The 18,730-nt window shown below is 35.7% G+C and overlaps 1 protein-coding gene across 7 annotated transcripts in view; it reads left to right on the top strand.

The window, feature by feature from the left end:
• Positions 1–18,730, top strand: part of PPP4R1 (protein phosphatase 4 regulatory subunit 1) — a 61,582-nt gene that overhangs the window by 17,184 nt on the left and 25,668 nt on the right. For 3 of the 7 annotated variants that reach the window (XM_032309379.1, XM_032309381.1, XM_032309378.1), the window contains exons 3-10: positions 3,502–3,586; positions 4,408–4,514; positions 9,220–9,362; positions 10,027–10,173; positions 12,598–12,705; positions 12,843–12,908; positions 13,588–13,746; positions 18,022–18,149. In XM_032309379.1, coding sequence (XP_032165270.1) covers positions 3,528–3,586; positions 4,408–4,514; positions 9,220–9,362; positions 10,027–10,173; positions 12,598–12,705; positions 12,843–12,908; positions 13,588–13,746; positions 18,022–18,149 — 917 coding nt within the window. In that variant the 5' untranslated portion in view covers positions 3,502–3,527. Of the gene's footprint in view, positions 1–1,001; positions 2,040–3,299; positions 3,318–3,450; positions 3,587–4,407; positions 4,515–9,219; positions 9,363–10,026; positions 10,174–12,597; positions 12,706–12,842; positions 12,909–13,587; positions 13,747–18,021; positions 18,150–18,730 lie in introns of those variants that run through there. The other 4 variants (XM_032309377.1, XM_032309383.1, XM_032309382.1 and 1 more) reach the window with 3 other exon arrangements.

The raw sequence follows: 18,730 nt of genomic DNA, 5'->3' as shown, positions 1-18,730 counted from the left end.
GGGGGTGGGATTATGGACATTGGGGAGGGTATGTGCTTTGGTGAGTGCTGTGAAGTGTGTAAACCTGGTGATTCACAGACCTGTACCCCTGGGGATAAAAATATATGTTTATAAAAAATAAAAAATTAAAAAAAAAGATGTCATATAGCTTTTTCACGGAAGCATTTATTTTATAATTAAATGTGGGGTTTTGAAAAAGCGAAGATTGCCCACTTAAGTGTTTCTTGGAATCCTGTCTCATGCAGAGCTTGCAAGTCCTCTTCCTTTTTCCACTCCATCCTGGTTGCCCTTCAGCTAAGACAGTAAGTTTCCCGGGGAAGAAGAAGTATAGGAATTTGGGGAGGTCAGGTAATTTGAAAAAGTATTTTAGAGTGATCATTGTCTTTAATATGCTTTTTGGTCACTTTGAAATTTCAAATAACATGAAAAGATGACCTGGTTTTTCTTACTTCATCAGTGGAGGAGCCTAAGTTTTTAAGGCTGTGACGCCCTAAGGGCTGCTGCTGCCATAGTGTCAAAGCCTCTGTAAACTGAAATTAGTTAACCAGGAAGAAGGTGCTCAGGTGGGGTATGGAGGCATGAAACGTCTCTCTTCATCTGCAGTAATGGTCCTCGTCTTTGTCTTTTGTGTAATACTGGTATCACCACTTTGGCTTTCTTAGGCTTACTGTTCCATGTTTTATCTTTGGTGTAAAAGAAGAAAAAATTCTTTTCAACCTATTGGTTGAAATTTTGGCTTTAAAGCTATGTCTTTGGTGGATAGGCTATAGTTGGGTGTTACTTTTTTATTAGTTGGGGATCTCTGCTTTTAAGTGTATAGTCCGCTTATATGTAATGTAATTACTGGTCTGGTTGGATTAGGTCTGTTTTTTTTTTTTTCTGTCTCTCTCTTTTATCCTCTGTTGCTTTTTTCATGACTTCCTTTTGGGTTAACGATATTTTTTAGTATTGCATTTTAATTCCCCTATTGGCTGTCTAGCTATTCTTTTTTGTGTATTTTAGAGAGTACTCACAAGGATTGTAACCCTTTAATTTATCACCATCTAGTTAGTGTTCTTGCATAAACTATAGGATCCTTATTAACTTGTTCAGCTACATTTACTACCTCTGTGTTGTCTGTTTTATCAGAGAATGTTATTTACTGTACCATCACTCAGTATATACTATAGGGTTTTTTCGTTAGTGGTAATAGTCTTTTTTTATTGATTATTTTTATGTTTCTCTTCTTGTAACCTGTGGCAGACATTTGCAAGATAACTGAGTAAGACTTAAGTGTGCACTCTGTCGTATGGGAACCAAATTCTCATGGTCTCCATAAAGATGAGATCCAGAGCGTTATTAGTCCAATCAAAAACTGATGAAGAAATCTTATTAGTTCAGAAAGGAGAGTTCAGGCCAGGATGAATCCACAGATACTGGCAGGAGGCAACAGTTCTGGGAGATTGTCACCATTACCTGTGCCAGAGTGGAACATCTTCTTTTGTAGAGAACTCATTCATTGTCAACCGTGGTGGTTAGAGTGGTGTCCAAATTTGAAGCAAAATACAGTTTTGTTGCCCTCTAACAGTATGTTTCTTAAATATGGTTGTTCCACAATTTGCATTTGAATTAGTAGGGGTATTTATTAAAAATGAGTGTTCCTGGAGATTACCCCAAACCTCCATAATCAGTATTTGATTGTGGCACCTGCTGTCTGCATTTCAAGTTAAGTGCTCCAAGCTTGCCTTATACACGGCAATGTTGGACAGTCGCCATTCTAGGAGTCCTGGCTTTCTAAGGACCAAGTATCATGATTTTAATGGTTATCTTTAAGATTAACAAGTATGAGACTGATGAAACAGTTTGGTCATAGTCATAGAATTCTAGAGCCTGCATAAAGGTACCTTTGAGGTCATGCTAGCTCAACAGTCCTGTACTAGAAGGAGAAAAACAGAGGCCAAATAAGAGTATCTGAGTGGTTTTTACAACTTTCTGATTCAAAATAAATACTGTGCTATGAATTATAGATCAGCATAAACTATAAAAGTTGTCTGTACTATGTAAGTAATGATTTTAATGTTAGGTGTTATTTTTAATCCAGTTTGAAAATCTCTGCCTTTTAATTGGGGGTATTGATACTATTTGTGCTCAGCAAGGTTATTGACATGGTTGGGTTTAAATCTCACAGCTTTCTGTGTGTCCTGTCTCCTCTTTTATCCTCTTTTTCTGCCTTTTGGATGGAATATATCTTTTATGATTCCATTTTATGGCCTTATTGGCTTACTAGCTATATATCTTTGGTGGGTTTGGGTTTTTTTTTTTTTGGATGTGTAATGGCTGCTGTAGAGTTTCTGATTAGTGTACATCTTTAAACAGTCTGCCTTCAAGTAACATGTTATCCCTTCACAGTGTAAGAACAGTGTACTTTGCCCTTCCTGCCTTTGTGCTCTTATAGTCACACATTTTAACTTCTATATATGTTAGAAACCCGAAGTACATTTTTTTAAAGTTTTTATTTAAATTCCAGTTAGCATACAGTGTAATTAGTTTCAGATGTACGATACAGTGATTCAGCACATCAGCACATTCAGTATTCAACACCTGGTGCTCATCACAAGTGCCCCCCCAATCCCCACCACCTATTTTATTTCACCGACCTCCACTCTGTTCATTCTAGTTAAGAGTAGATTTTTTTATCTTTTTTTTTTTTTTTGCATTACATATTTTTACTTTAAATAATTATCTTTCAAAGAGATTTTTAAATAAGAAAAGTCTTTTGTACAGTTGGTGTAATTTTCTTTTTGCTTGAAGGACTTTAATAATTCTTGTAATTCTTGTAATAATTCTTGTTTGCTAGTGATGATGTCTGTCAGCTTTTGTGTGTTTGAAATCTGTGTATTTGAAAGATAAAGAATTTCAGAGATACTTTAAGGATGTTTATTTATTGGCTACAGAGTTGTAGGTTGACTTTTTGTTTTGTTTTGTTTTTGGTTTTTGGTTTGTTTTTTTTTCTTTTTTCTTTTAGTACTTCAAGGAATGCTTTACTCTCTCCTGGCTTATATTGTTTCTGATGAGAAGTCTGCTATAATTCTTACATTTGTTCTTTTGCTTAAAACGTGAGTTATTCTGAGTGCATTGCAGAATTTACTTTACCAGTGTTTGACATTTTATTTAGAAGTTGTTAGTGTTCTGATTGAACATGTAAGTTCTCAGTGATCACACTGTGCTGAGTTTTCATAGCCTCTGTCCCCTCTGTTTCTAGAGACAACTAGAAATACCTATAGAAAAAGGAGAGGGAGCATCCTTGAGTCTTTCATGGCTTGAATGTAAGAGTTGATGTAAGAATCTCTTGTGATCTTTTATGTCACTCCAGAAACATTAAAGATAGTCTTACTTATGCTGCTTCAGACAAGCAAGGGGTACTTTTTAGTTTCAGAGTGTTATAAGGAGTATTTCTGATGTCTCTGATAGTTGGTGTGGATGACTACAGCTCAGAGTCTGATGTGATTATTATACCTTCAGCCCTGGACTTTGTCTCACAAGATGAAATGTTGACGCCACTGGGGAGACTGGACAAGTATGCTGCAAGTGAGAACGTGTTTAACAGGTATGTGCCTATTCTTTTCCTTGTGGAAGTGGAAGGATTAATTACTACGTTCATTTCCATAGGGAAAATCCAGTTTTTCAGTTTAAAGTAGTATTAACATGTGTAGTCTCAGCCAGCATGTTTTGTTAATAATCACAGCCAAGGCCTCTTTTATAATTGTTTATTCCTTGATCCTAGTAAGCATGTGACACTCCGTTAGCATTTTGGCCAAAAAAAAAAAACCCAAAACAAATAAAAACACCATTACCTTTTTGGTGTTCGGCATAATTTTAATATTTGTGTAAAGTGATTACTGAGGGGAGTATATTATTCTTTCAACAGATGATGCTGTAAACCTACTATGTGCCAGGTGATGTTCAAGGGGATTGGGACGCTTCCTAATGCATTGTTTCTCCAACTGTGGTCCCCAGGATACCTGTATCAGTTTTCTGGGAAACCTGAAAGTCTTAAATTTTTTGAGTATAGATGTATAAATCTCAGTAAAAATATGTGAAGGTAATATTTTACATAATGAGGAATGTGTGTATTTTCCTATAATTTGATAGTTGAAGATAACTGAAATTTTATAGAATTTTCAGTGACCTTAGAAATTTGTCACTTCAGTTAAAGATGAAAAATATTTTGGTAAATATTCAGTCTCTTGTTAACAATAAAATCCATGCTGGCATTTGTCACTTAGGAGATTAGTGACTTAATGTATGTATGTTATAAAATATCTTAAGAAAAAAATTTTTTAAAATCATGTAGAGTCTACCTTTTGGAATTCTAAATATTACTTATTAACACTGCTAAGCACTATATCATTTTCTTTTTTCTTTTAGACAAATGGTGGCCCGGAGTTTGCTGGACACATTGAGGGAAGTCTGCGATGATGAAAGAGATTGCATTGCTGTTTTGGAAAGAATTAGCAGATTAGCTGACGATTCAGGTATATGTTAATGCAGAGAACGGTTTCTTTAACCACATTTGAGTTTTTATGAACTAATGAAAAACTTAGTGTATTATGAGATTTCTTTAAAAGATTTCCTAAATAAATTACCAAATACATCAGTAAGAAAAAGAAAAAAAAACTTTCTAAGAGCCACATTTTGTGGTTGGTTTGTTTAATTTTGGAAATTTCTCATCAGAAAAATCTACAAGTTGTTTTTGCATCATGTATGTCAATATTTTAGGATTGCTGAAAACTTAAAAATAATTTTGAATACATTTTAAAAGGGATGGAGTGAGCTATAACTTTTTTAAGGCAAATATAAAATGCTTCTATCAGTCATGATAAGACTAGAGCGTTTTGTCTCCAAAGAGAAGATAAGATGGTCTGCTTAAGAAAGAGGTAAACCTGGGGTGCCTGGGTGGTTCAGTGGGTTAAAGTCTCTGCCTTGCGCTCAGGTCATGATCCCAGAGTTCTGGGATCGCAGGCTGGCTCTCTGCTCAGCAGGGAGCCTGCTTCCCTTCCTCTCTCTTTGCCTGCCTCTCTGCCTACTTGTGATCTCAGTCTGTCAAATAAATAAATAGAAAAATTTTTTTAAATGTTTAAAAAAAAAAAAAAGAAGTAAACCTGACTTCAATATGGTTATATTAAGTTTCTTAAAAATATTTTTTCTTGAGGCAAAATATGCATAACATAAACCTTATCACTTTAACTTAATCTTAAGTCATATCCATATCTTTATTTTTTATTTTAGAAACAATTCAAAAATAAATAATATTTATTTCTTAAACCCGTTATCTCTTTATTAAAATGTGTTATTTTTCACTTTCTAACAAACTTTTTGGCATGTAAGCACTCTGATTTTTAATTTTTAGATGGGCTCATCTTTTGGTGAGCAATTTGTTTTAAGGGACTATGTTTTACTATTTACAAAAGCCTTAAGTGTTTTGTTTATTTTCCTATAGGAAAAAATTCATAAGTTTACAAATAATCTGTCTAATGGTGACATCTAATGATGATATATGTACTTGCTCATATATGTATGCTTGTTCCAGAATGGTTTTAGGAGAATCTCATCAATTATAATTTTCACTTACTTATTTTTTGCATTGTGGCTATTCCTTTCTTAGTTATTAGAATAGATATTCTTTAGGGAGAAATTTGTGTTTATTTTCTTTTACCTGTTTGTCACCCATAGTACTTGTTTTTATAAATATATTTATCTATATATAGTTGACCCTAGAACATGGGTTTGAACTGTTCAGGTCCATTGATAGATTTTTTTCGATGAGTATAGTACTTTAAATGTATTTTCCTTATGATTTTCTTAATAACATATTCTTTTCCCTAGCTTACTTTATTGTGAGAATACAGCATACAATATAAACATAAAAAGTACATGTTAATCGACTTGTTATTGGTAAGGCTTTCAGTCAACAGTAGGCTAATAGTAGTCAGGTTTTGGGGGTGTCAAAAGTTTTATGTGGATTTTCTACACAGGGAGGGGTCAGTGCCCCAGCCCCTTAGTTGTTCAAGGGTCAACTGTATATATATATTTTTAAATATACTCTCAAGTTGTTGAGTTCATGGTAAATATGACTATTGACTTTCTATTGACTAAAACTATTGACTTTTCTATTGACTTTCACATTTTTTTGTTCATTTGATAAGCATAATACAGTGCACAGACCTAGGCCAGATTCTAGAATAAATGCTAGAGCAGTTACTAAGGTGAATAAGAATTCCTGTCATCAAATTAACAGTTTAATGAATGCAAATAACTTAAAAATAATACTTTATAACAGGGAGAGTTGGTGCTGGTTTCAGAAAGTTAGTGACATTTAGTGAAATTTAGTAGAATGATGAGGTACAGAGAAGGGAAACCGCATACTCAGGAGAAGGAAAGACTGGTTTAGAGGATTAAGGAGTTCAAAATAGTGGCCCATTTGGTCAACAGGTAGTTTATTGAGTCTATGGCTTAAAATAATGAGGCTGTTCAATAAGGCAGTCGAGGCCTAGATTGTAGGGGTCCATACCGTGACATCCTAGAGTGTGTTTTTATGATATAGAACAGTAATGTACCAGTACAGACACTTGGTGACATAGATGGGCAACAGGAACACTTGCTGGGGGGCTCTGTTACTTTAATATTGAATAAAACTCACTACAAAAAGTATATGGACTGGGGTGCCTGGCTGGCTCAGTGGGTAAAACCTCTGCCTTTGGCTCAGGTCATGATCTCAGGGTCCTGGGATCGAGCCCTGCATCTGGCTTTCTGCCCAGCAGGGAGCCTGCTTCTCTTCCTCTCTCTCTGCCTGCCTCTCTATCTACTTGTCATCTCTCTCTGTCAAATAAATAAATAAAATCTTTCAAAAACAAAAAAATGTACATGGACTATAAATTTTCGGCCCCATGAAGAAAAGCAAAATGAAGGCCCATGTAATTACTACTCAGATCAAGAGATAAAACTAGCATCCCGGAAACCATTTCAGGGCACCTTCTCATTTCTGTCCTGTTCTTCTTTCGCAAGGTAAATCCATGTTTGACCCCTAAGTGTATAGATTAATTTTCCCCTCTGAACTTTTATATGGAATCATACTGAAAATGTTTTTTTGTGTCTAGCTTCTTTATACTTCTGAAGCTTATCATGTTGGTGTGTAACTGTATGTATAGATTTTTAAAAATTCAAACAGAAAAGAGTTGGATGGAAAAAAAACTTACTAAATTAGTAGTAAATTTAAACAAGCATTTGCTCTATAAAAATCCTAAAACTATGAGTAATAACTTCAGGGAAATAAAAAAATCAAGATAAAAGTTGATAAGGATAAGGCAGATGAAAGACTTAAAGGTTCTAAGCTCCTTGTTTGCTTAAGAGAATGGAATATATGCATTGATTTTACAACTGTATTTTTCAGTAGTCACGATCAGCCCAGCTTATCAAGTTAGAGACCTTGGACTCAACTCCCTTTTTCTTCATTCTCTTCAGCCATCATAGTAGCTCTGAAATCCCTCCCCAGCACTTCAGTTCCTCCCATATGACTCACAGTGTGTTCATTTCTTGACTCTGTTTTGTTCCATTGGTCTGTTTGCCTAACCAGGTTTTTGAAGAAAGAAAAGTTACTGATCACATTCTTTTTTTCTTTTTTTTAAGATTTTATTTATTTAAGAGAGGGACTGAGCAGTGGGGAGGGACCAAGGAAGAGGGAGAAGCAGACTCTTGGCTGAACAAGGAGCCTGATGTGGGTGAGAGCATGACTTGAGCCAAAGGCCCAACCAACTGAGCCACCCAGGCACCCCTACTGATTTCATTCTTAACCAGAACTGTAACTTGTATCCTTCTTTTGCTTCAAAAATATGTATAATTATTAGGTCCATGTAAGCAAATACAGGGTCAGTGAGGAAAAGGAGAGGCCTATGTCTTTTTTTTTAACTAATTATTTTTCAAAACAGAAGCACTATTTTGTTCATTTACTGTCTAACTTCAAATGGCAGAACCATGTAATAGAAATTCCAAATATTGGTTTGTTGATAAGATTCTTAGCTTTGTAAGATGCTAGTGCATTTTCTCCTGATACTTTCATTAATTTTTGTTTGTTGAAATCTAAAGTTCCTCTGGACCCATGCATGCATATTTACCTTAAAGTAACTGTAATGATATAATCATTAATACCAAATTTCTAATTAAGTCTGATGTAATGAATTGTATTGATAATCTGTCATGTCTGTATGTGTCTTGGTCATTTGCATTTCTTCTGAGAACTACCTGTCCTTATCCTTATTTTCTTCCTTGTGTTCATTTGAACAATGGGTTCTTTGTATATTTAGTTATTAATACTTTGTTATATGTGTATTTTCTCTCAGACCAGCTTGCCTTTTAACTCAGTATGGTACCTGTTGTCTATAATGGAGGCTTTATAAAGTGGAATTAATTGGTCTCAAAGTTGGTGTGGGGGTTTTGTTTACCTTGGAATGGCTTCTCACCTCAAGATTTAACATTTTTTTTTAAATGTTGTCTTTTAGTGCTTTTGATCTTTAAAAAAAAAGTTTGGAACTTTAATTATAATTCATGTATGATATGCAGGATAGGAATCACCCTTTTTTCTCACGTAACTGATTCTCCTGCCATTACTTTTAGGCAGTTCCTCCTTTTGAAACCCAGAGATTTGAAATGCTATATTTGTCATTCTTAAATTTGCTGTACGTACTTGGGTCTTTCAGATCTTTTGTTTCTTTAAATTGATTGGTCTACTTTATTTTAGTCTTAGTTAAATTTAACTATAAATTCTGTATTCATTGATTAAATTTAGGTTAGGAACCAGTCCTTATGACTTGTCCTAGGAGGCTCTTAAATAGTTCATAGATATTACATATTTTGTTGATGTGAATATTGGATATTTAACCCCTAGCATATGTGACACAATGTAGGTGATGGATAAATTTGGTCATAATAGGAAATGATTGCATACTTAGTGCACAGTAGGAAGATAGAAGCCTGGCGATGGGAGTAGGATCTTCCTTTTACTTGAGGGGTTGACCTGCATATGCATATGATTGTGAAAAAGGATCCTAGAGTTAGAGAACACTGTGTAAGTCCCTTTTATGCTGAGGATGGAAGTCCAGAGCTTTCCTGAATAGTCTTACGCCCAGGCAAAGATTTTGTGAATTTGGGATAATGTGTTTGTTCACATTTCTGTTATTTCAATAGAACCGACGGTGAGAGCAGAGCTGATGGAACAGGTGCCTCATATTGCGTTGTTTTGTCAAGAAAACCGGCCTTCAATCCCATATGCTTTTTCCAAATACTTACTACCTATTGTGGTTAGATATCTTGCAGATCAGAATAATCAGGTAAGAGTGCCATTTACATATTCTTACATTTACCATGTTGTATGTAGAATGGCCTCCCCTAGCTGGTCTCATTTGAGTGCTTTTTCCTCCTCAGCTTCATTATTCTGTTTTTCAAAATGACTTTGTGTCTTAGACAAGATATGTTGAGAGTCTGGCAAATCTAGAAAGTCCCCTTAATGCCATGATAAGACAGTGCCCTGTAGCTGCATTCTTATATGGTACCCTCATGGGTGCCCCTCAGAAAGTTTGCTAATTAGAGAGTCACCGTTCACAGGGGTAGCTTTCCTTTTGCACATGTGATAGCATGTGAGCTGGGAGGAGGGGCAGAGGGAGAGGGAGAGAAACCGACTTCCTGCTGAGTAGGATACCCAATGCAGGGCTCAGTCCCAGGGTCTGGGATCAAGAGTCAGGCGCCCAACCAGCTGAGCCACCTGGGCACCCCACAAGGATGGCTTTCCTTTTCCAGTTCATTTGTTGCATCATAGTCTGCCAAGTTCTGTCTTGGCAATAGCTGGAGAAAATAGCAACAAGTTTTTTATTTGCAAAGTTTTGCCAGTTATGAATCCTTTTAAGTCGAGATGAAAAGTCTTCACTTTCGTGAAAAACAAGTAGTAGGGTCTTGTTACATCATGTATGTACTTGGTTTATTCTAATTTTTTCCTAGGTAAGAAAAACAAGTCAGGCAGCTTTGCTGGCTCTGCTGGAGCAGGAGTTAATTGAGCGATTTGATGTGGAGACCAAAGTGTGCCCCGTCCTCATAGAGCTAACTGCCCCAGATAGCAACGATGATGTGAAAACAGAAGCTGTGGCTGTAAGTAGAAGACACTTTTTCTTTAACAGGCAAAAGTTCATCACTGTTTTGACAAATAGGAGGTGCTCAAATATTGTAGTATATGCTGTGGAGTTTATTAGGTATCACAGTAGCCCCAGAGCATTAGAAAGGGCTAGAGAGGGACATAGGCATATAAAAGAGGTCTGTGTTCTGCGGGCCCCATGTTGTGCTTTGCATCTGTGAATTAGATGAGCTCTATCGCAGGGCTCTGAGAAAGCAAGATTTGCAGCAAGAGAATAATAAGTAACTGTAAATTCATTATTACGGAAAAAGAAGATGGGAGAACTAATCAGTGCAGTTAAAACAAAAAACACAAAAACCCAGTATTGGATAAAGTAACATTGGTTACACTTTTTTAGGCACTATGTAAGCACAGGAAAAAAAAAAAAAAAAAAAAGCTCCTGCCCTTGACAGTGTGGTCCTTGGGGGAAGGATAGTGAGGCAAGTAATTTTATAATGATATATAATATGTGATAGAAATTGTGAAGATAAGAAAAACACATGGATTAAATCATGTACATAACAAAGTCCGGTTTAACAAGTCCATCTAAAATTTCAGATCTACTTGGAAAGTGAGAGTTTACTGTTTAAAGCTAAAATAGGGACATCTGGCTGGCTCAGTTGGTGGCATGTGTGATTCTTCGTCTTAGGGTTATGCGTTCGAACCCCACGTTGGGTGTAGAGATTACCTAAAAATAAAATAAAAAATAAAACCCTAAAATAATAGCATCTTTGTAGATATGAAAAGAATTACACAAAAATTGGGTAATGTTTCTGGATCATTAGGATGAATTAAGTTATTTCTATAGTCCCCTTTCCCTTGGAAATGTCTTGATTCCATTATTTTATTTTTTAGATACTCCATGCCAGTTAATAGTAAATTTAGATACTTTTCAGTAATATCACTTTTATTGAAATGAAATTCACATAATGAAAAACCATTTTAAAGTGTACAATTAAGTTAGCATTTAGTACATTCACCATGTTGTACAATCAGCACCTCTGTCACATTCCAAAGTGTAGAATTTTTTTTTTTTATTTCACAAGTTCCTCAATGAAGAAAATCAGTTTTTGCATAACTGAGGAGAGTTTAACTTGCTCTTTTATTTTTATGGGACTTAATAATAGTGACACATTATAACTAATGGACTATATCCAGCACTAGAATGAAACCCAGGATTCTTCTACAGTCGGTTTATTTATTTTATCATGTTCTGCACATCCTAGCTTTCTAGTTGTTCTCTATCTTGGAGACAGTTCATTCTGATTAATTTAATTACGTTAGATCAGTGATACAGGATGTAACTTCAGATCTTTAGGGCTTGAAAATGCTTAGAAACAGTATAGAGTCAAAGAACAAAACTGGCTTTGGAATTTGGGAAATACAGATGTTACCACCAGTTGTGAGGATGCTGGGATTTTGATAGGGATTGTGTTGAATCTATAAATCAGTTTGGAGATAATCACCCACCTAACAATCCATGAGTATGGTCGATTTCCCCATTTAATTACGTGTTTGATGTTTTTCCTCAATGTTTTGTAGTTTTCAGTAGACAGCATTTCTGTATTTTGTTGAACCGTGTTTCTTAATATTGTTGTGAATGATACTGTTTTTAAATGTTTTCATTTCCTTGGTTCATTTTTGGTTCTGGTATATGCCCTGCAAATTTCCTAAGCCCACTTATTTGTTCTAGTGGCTTTTCTGTAGAGTCCTTGGGATTTTTCTATGTAGAGAATCCTTCTCTTACTTCTCATCATGTTTGTATGGGCTAGGAGTAGGTATAGTAATAACAGACCATCAGATGTCTTTCTGTACTAACTGGAGGGTGGAGTGGAGTATTTATTTAAATAACACTGGGCCAATTTTCAAACATAGTTCATCCTCATTTGCCTGAGACTGCGTTACCTGAAACTGCGTGTTGAAACTGGGTCCTTGTCTTCATTAGAACCAAGGGACACAGTTCTCTTTTGCACGAGTTTCTGTTAACTTGGTACTTTGCAAGGTAAGGACTGCCTCTAGAGAGTCTTCTCTTAGCAGTACAAGTATACTGAGCCCAAATTCTTCTTGTGGATCATCTTTCCTTTGAACAGTGACCATTTGTTTTCTTACTGTTAAAGTTACCGGGCAAAATAATATGATTGAAACTATACTCAGAAATGAAATTTTTCAGATTATCTCTGGGTTTACTGTGCATTTGGTAATTATTGATAGTAGTAAATATCTATTTTTCTCCCTTGAACCTGGATAAATAAGATGAATGTTGTTTGTGATATATGCGGGAAAATGATGCCACAACCCATTATATTTTCTAAAGTATATACTTTTGATAAGTTAGCAGACTTAACTGGAAAAGTCTTAGTTTAAAGATGTTTTCAGTGTGCTTTTGTTCTTATCCATTTTAGATAATGTGCAAAATGGCTCCCATGGTTGGGAAGGACATTACAGAGCGTCTTATCCTCCCTAGGTTTTGTGAGATGTGCTGTGATTGCAGAATGTTTCATGTTCGAAAGGTATTTTTTAGGCATTTTGTTTGTTTAAGAACACATGGTTATACTGGTTACTGTATTGATATGTGAAACTTAAAAGATTGTTTTAAAAGCCCTGTGTTTGGATGATTTTGAAATGTCAGTCATGCTTCTGTTGTCAGGTCTGTGCTGCCAATTTTGGAGATATCTGCAGTGTAGTTGGCCAGCAAGCTACTGAGGAGATGTTGGTGAGTAGTGCAGAGATAAAGGGGTAACAGAGGGGTAAGCAGTCCATTAAAGAGTAGTACATAAAGTTTAAAATGCATACATTTACCCCCACATTTTATTAACACAGTCTCATGAATGTGAACCAGAAAAATAATAACGACTCTGAGTTTGGGAGTTTACATTTCTATAATGTAGGCACTTGAATTGTGTTTTGATTATAGTTTGTTAAAAATTCAGATATGTGATATGTAAGGACCATTGATTTATTTTTACCTCTCCCATTTCTACTAAACAAATCAATTGTACTCGAAGAAATCTGTAATTTTATTGCAACTCTCAAGTATTCTAGTGACAAATCTACAGCTTGTTATTTTTAAATGGTTATTGCCTGGGATATACATGCTTCGTGTACCAGTTAACCTACTTAAAGAGTTTCTGAAACCATCCATTAGGCAAAACAGCTTAGGTACAAACTTTTGCATGAAACTGAAGCTATCTTTGTTGTTTCTGCTTTTCCAGTCAGCAGGGCTATGAATGAGGTGTGATTTATTTCATATTGCTGAGTTTTAATACGAAACAGGTCTTCTAAATTGTTACAGGAAAATCTAGTATTTTAAAACACTGTGAAAGCAGAAAATGAAATAAAATGAATCGCTGAAACCCATGTTGTCTGCCTAACATACCACTGTCCTTGCGTAGCTGCCCAGGTTTTTCCAGCTTTGTTCTGATAACGTGTGGGGAGTCCGGAAGGCTTGTGCCGAATGCTTCATGGCAGTTTCCTGTGCGACATGTCAAGAAATCCGACGGACTAAGCTGTCAGCACTGTTTATTAATTTGATCAGTGATCCTTCACGTTGGGTAGGGTTTTGTCTAATTCTCATTTCTGTAGAATAATACATTTTACACAAAACATGATTTTGATTTCATGATTTAAGAAATAATTATGTTATTGGTAATTGTTTTAGGAGTAGACAGGCAAACTACTATATTAACTTTTTTAACTGGAAAAAACTTCCGTACAAATAGAAATCACATTCATTCTAAGGATATGATGTGGTATATTGATTTTCAGGCATTAAACCTTTGGTAAGTCTCACCTGGCCAGAGTGTAATAATTTTTGATATCTTGCTAGACTATTTGATACTATTTTGTTAGGGGTTTTTATTTCCATATTATAAGAAATAATGGTCTATAGTTTCTTGTGGCTTTTTGGGGGGGGGGTTGTTTTGTTAACAGGGTAATAATGGCCTCATAAAACAAGTTGGGAAGGGCTCCCTCCTCTTTGTTTTCAGAGAATTTGTGAAGAATCAGTGTTCTCATTTAAATGTTGAATAGAATTCAGCTATGATACCGGCTCAGTTTGGACTTTTTCTTTGTATGTAGTTTTGTTTGTTTTGTGTTTCCTAATCTCTTTACTTGTTATAAGGTTATTCAGATAATCTTCACTTGTTAGAGACTTATTCAGATTATTTTTTCTTGAGTCAGTTTTAGTAGTTTGTCTAGGAATTTGTTTTATGTAAGTTATCTAATTTGCTGGTATATGATCTGTAGTATTTTCTTCATAAACTTGGTATTTCTGTAACGTCAGTAGTAATGTCCCTTCTTTCTGGTTCTAGTGTCTTTGTCTCTTGGCCATACTGCTGAAGGTTTGTCTGTTCTGTTCATCTTTTTAAAGCTTTAGTTTCATCAGTGTTCTCTTTATTTCTGTTCTTTATTTCATTAGCTTCCACTCTAATCTATATTATACCCTCTCTTCTGCTGCTCTTTATTTTTCCAATGTATTGAGGCAGAAGATTAAGTTAGTAGTTTGAGATCATCCTTCCTTCTTTGAGTTACCATCCAGGGTAACTGGCTTTTAACCTGAAGAGCTTCCTTTTGTATTTATTGTCCTGTAAATGTGGTAGCAACAAATTCTGTTTCTGCTTATCTGGGTATGTCTGTATTTTGCTTTCATTTTTGAAAGTTAGCTTTGTTGGGTACAGGGCTCTTGGTTAACAGGGTGTTTTTGTTTTGTTTTGTTTTGTTTTGTTTTCAGTTTCTTCAAACACCTTGTGTCTTACCCTCTGCCCTCTGATCTCTCTTGTTTTCGCAGGAAGTTAGGTTTATTTTATTGAGGTTCTCTTGTAAGTGGTATGTTACTTTCCTTTTGCCACTTTCAATATCTTCTTGCTTTTGACTTTTGGCATTTTCACTATGATGTGTTTGTAGATTTCTTAATTTATCCTACATGTTGAGCTGCTTTCATGTGTAAATTACTGATTTTTAATAAATTTGGGAACATTTTGAGCCATCATTTCTTCAAATACTGTGTCTTTTCTCTTCTGGTATTCCCATTACACATATAATGGTGCACTTAATGGAGTCCCACATTTTCTGAGATTCTGTTCATTTTTCCTCATTTTCTTTTTTCTCTCTGTTCATTGCTAAACTTTATTAATATACCTTGAGTTTCCTCATTCTTTTTTTTCCTACCAGTTCAGAACTACTTAAGTTTATGTGGTGAGTTTTTATTTCAGTCATTATACCTTTCAGCTCCAGAATTTCCATCTGGTTCTCTTCATGTCCTCATACCTTCCTTTACTTCTTTACTCATGCTTTCCTTTCATTCTGTGAACAATTTATAATGGTCACTTCGAAGTTTTTTTCTAAGTCCAACATCTTAGTGTTCTCACACATACTTTCTGTCCCTTAATTTTTTCCCCATTGTATGGATTATACTTCTTTGTTCCTTTGCATGCTTTATAATTTTTGTTAACCTGGTCATTTTAGATAATACAGCAGATTTGGGTACTTCTATCCCTCTCTGGGGCTTGTTACTGTTACTTGTTTGTTTAGTGACTGGCTGGAATGTGTTAGTGGATTCTTATTCCCCCCTCCAGGAGGCACAGCTTTGGACATGTCTACATGCCTACCTCCCATCCTGGGATGACCTCATTTTGATGAGAGTGGGAGGGACAGCAGCCCCAGGTTCTCTTGGCTCATCTATCCTGGTCTTACAAGCTGGGGCAGGGACTATATTCTGAGTATTCTCAGAGCCCAGGGTTCTGAGCCATGTCCAAGGTAGAGCTTCCATTCTACCAGTGGGCATTGTGCAGAAGAAGGTATGCCCAACAGGTAGCGGGGGACAGGATGATAAACCTCAAAAGTCCTCTGGCTGGAGGCTAGAAGAGGGGGAGGCCATTGCTGCTGGCCATCACAGTCTGCAGTAGAGGTTCTGCCTCCCTGATTCAAATACCACTGACTGGCTTTACTGAATATTTATAGATATTCCCTCTTTTGTTGTCTGTCCTAAGGGCTATTTCCAGAGGTTTTACTTGGTGGGGTTTGGGGTGGGTTGTTTTTGGGTTTTTTCTCCCCCATTTTCAACGATTTCACTGGAGAGTGGGTGAGTGGCTCTCCTTATGCTGTTATGCCTGAAATAGTTCTCAGGACCTTACCATATGCATTTTCCAGACAGACTCCACAAAGAGGAAAGACTGTTAAGCCTTAGCACGACTTTAATGTTTAAAATGTATAAGATTGTTAGAAAAAATTATGTGGCTTATTTGAAATTTTCATTTTTACTTTATCATTGTCTTGGCTTAGTGATACACAGTATTTCCTGCTAATTTGGGAATATGTTTATATTAAAATGAAGGACTCCTGGGGGTGCCTGGGTGGCTCAGTTGGTTAAGTCTCTGCCTTTGGCTCAAGTCATGATCCCAGAGTCCTAGGATAGAGCCCCGCATTGGGCTCGCTGCTTAGCAGGGGGCCTGCTTCCTCTTCCCCCTCAGCCTGCTTCTCTGCCTTGTGATCTTTCTCTCTCTGTCAAATAAATAAATAAAACTTAAAAAAAAAATGGACTCCTGAAAATCTGTCATTTGAAGTGTATATAAATCTGGTAAGGGTTTGAGACAAGTTCAGAGTTTTAACAGTATCCAGAGTAGACTAAACTCTTGCATATAATTTTGAAAGTTACCTTTTATGTTTTTATAGAAGTAACATTTTATTGACTCTAAAGGAGAAAAGGACCTGTAAGTTCACACATACGCTTCTCTTTGCTATCTTGTATATAATTCTAGCCTTTTTTAAAAAATCAATTGAATCATTTTTTGTCTGCTTCCCCCAGAAGGTAAATACTAATAATAGGCAAACTTCACATGTATTTGCCTTTGCAGAATTTACACATGTCATGTAATCATCGTTTTTTTTTTTTTTTTAAGATTTTATTTATTTGACAGAGATCACAAGTAGGCAGAGAAGGCAGGCGGGGGGCGGGGGGGAGCAGGCTCCCTGCTGAGCAGAGAGCCTGATGCGGGGCTTGATCCCAGGACCCTGGGATCATGACCTGAGCCAAAAGCAGAGTCTTAACCCACTGAGCCACCCAGGCACCCCTGTAATCCTCATTTTAAACCATGGAAAAGGTATTGTTATTCCTCAAGAGCAAGGTCTTAGAGAAATTGGTTTGCGGTTTCTCCCATCATAGTTGCCTCTTTCAGATTGTCTCCTCCTTCTGCTTCCTTTCATAAAACCTCTCTCCCCCAGTTTTTTTTTTAATCAAGATTACAAAAATAATACAGGAATATAATATGAAATAAAATTCTTAACCCTTTTTTCTGCTCTCCTACTTGAGACATTCATGGATAACAGTAATATGTGCATCCAGATTTTTGTGAAATATATTTTAAGTCAGTATTCTGTTTCTGATAAGTGCGTCCATAGTTCTGACACATCTGTCTTGTTTCCTTGTAGAAAGCAGATTATAGTCTTGCCTAGCAGAAAACATGAAATGGATTTATCATGTTGTGTCAACTTTATTGCTCTATATTTTCTGTTTGGCAGTCTTCATTTTCTTCTGTTTTCCTGGAAAATGCTGCAGGATGTCCTTTAGTTCCATGGAGATACTCTGGGGGATCTCATATTTATATTCTCATGGTATAAATATTCCAGCTAGATTTTAAAAAATTGAAAGTAAAAAAATAGTTTATGAAGAATTTCTAAATCCTAGCAGAAGAGTGATATATAGTTCTGAATGTGGGAAGGCTTTGTAGAAATTACCTTATTACTATTTTAACCATATTTAGTATATGGTAAGTAGACTGTGAATAATCCCTTAATTTTAAGTTTTATTACTGTCCTCTTTTTCTTTGTAGGTTCGCCAAGCGGCTTTTCAGTCTCTGGGACCTTTCATATCTACTTTTGCTAATCCATCTAGCTCAGGCCAGTATTTTAAAGAAGAAAGCAAAAGCTCAGAAGATACATCAGTAGAAGACAAAAATAGGTATGATTTTTTTTTAACTTCACTTTCCAGCTTTATTGCTTGTGAACGTATTTTTCATTTCTTCTATAATAAATGTTCTTTTTGGAGACTTTGTTATTTCTCTTGATTGTAAAAATGGGTAGATACTTTTAAAGAGCTATATTTTAAATACATTTGTTAAATGTCTCTTTGGTTAGTTACATCTTAAGTGAGAAGGTGAAGACACGCATAGCACACTGAGCTTGGTCCCGGCCATAGAGAAAAGTATAAATGACAGATGTGATTATAATTTTTGAATGTTTATTTAATAAATTAGTTACCTAGTAAACCATTTATTGACATTTGGAATTGATGAAGTAATTGTTCTACAGTTTAAAGTGTTTAGTGTTTTAAGGGGTAAAACCTAATTTAGGAATATGTTTTAGTATGTAGTCCATTTTTTACTATTATTTTTCCTTTCAGTCAATTAATTTAATTGTGGATCTTGAACTCTGCCTGCAGAATGAGGATTATACTCTCTCAATCTAGGGGGAAAGTATTATAATGATCAGCTGATGTACTGATTAACTAGAATATCAACTTTAAGTGTAATAGGGCAACTA

This window comes from Mustela erminea, chromosome 13, assembly GCF_009829155.1.
Source record: "Mustela erminea isolate mMusErm1 chromosome 13, mMusErm1.Pri, whole genome shotgun sequence".
Taxonomy (NCBI): Eukaryota; Metazoa; Chordata; class Mammalia; order Carnivora; family Mustelidae; genus Mustela; species Mustela erminea.
This window is presented reverse-complemented; position numbering and strand designations above follow the sequence as displayed.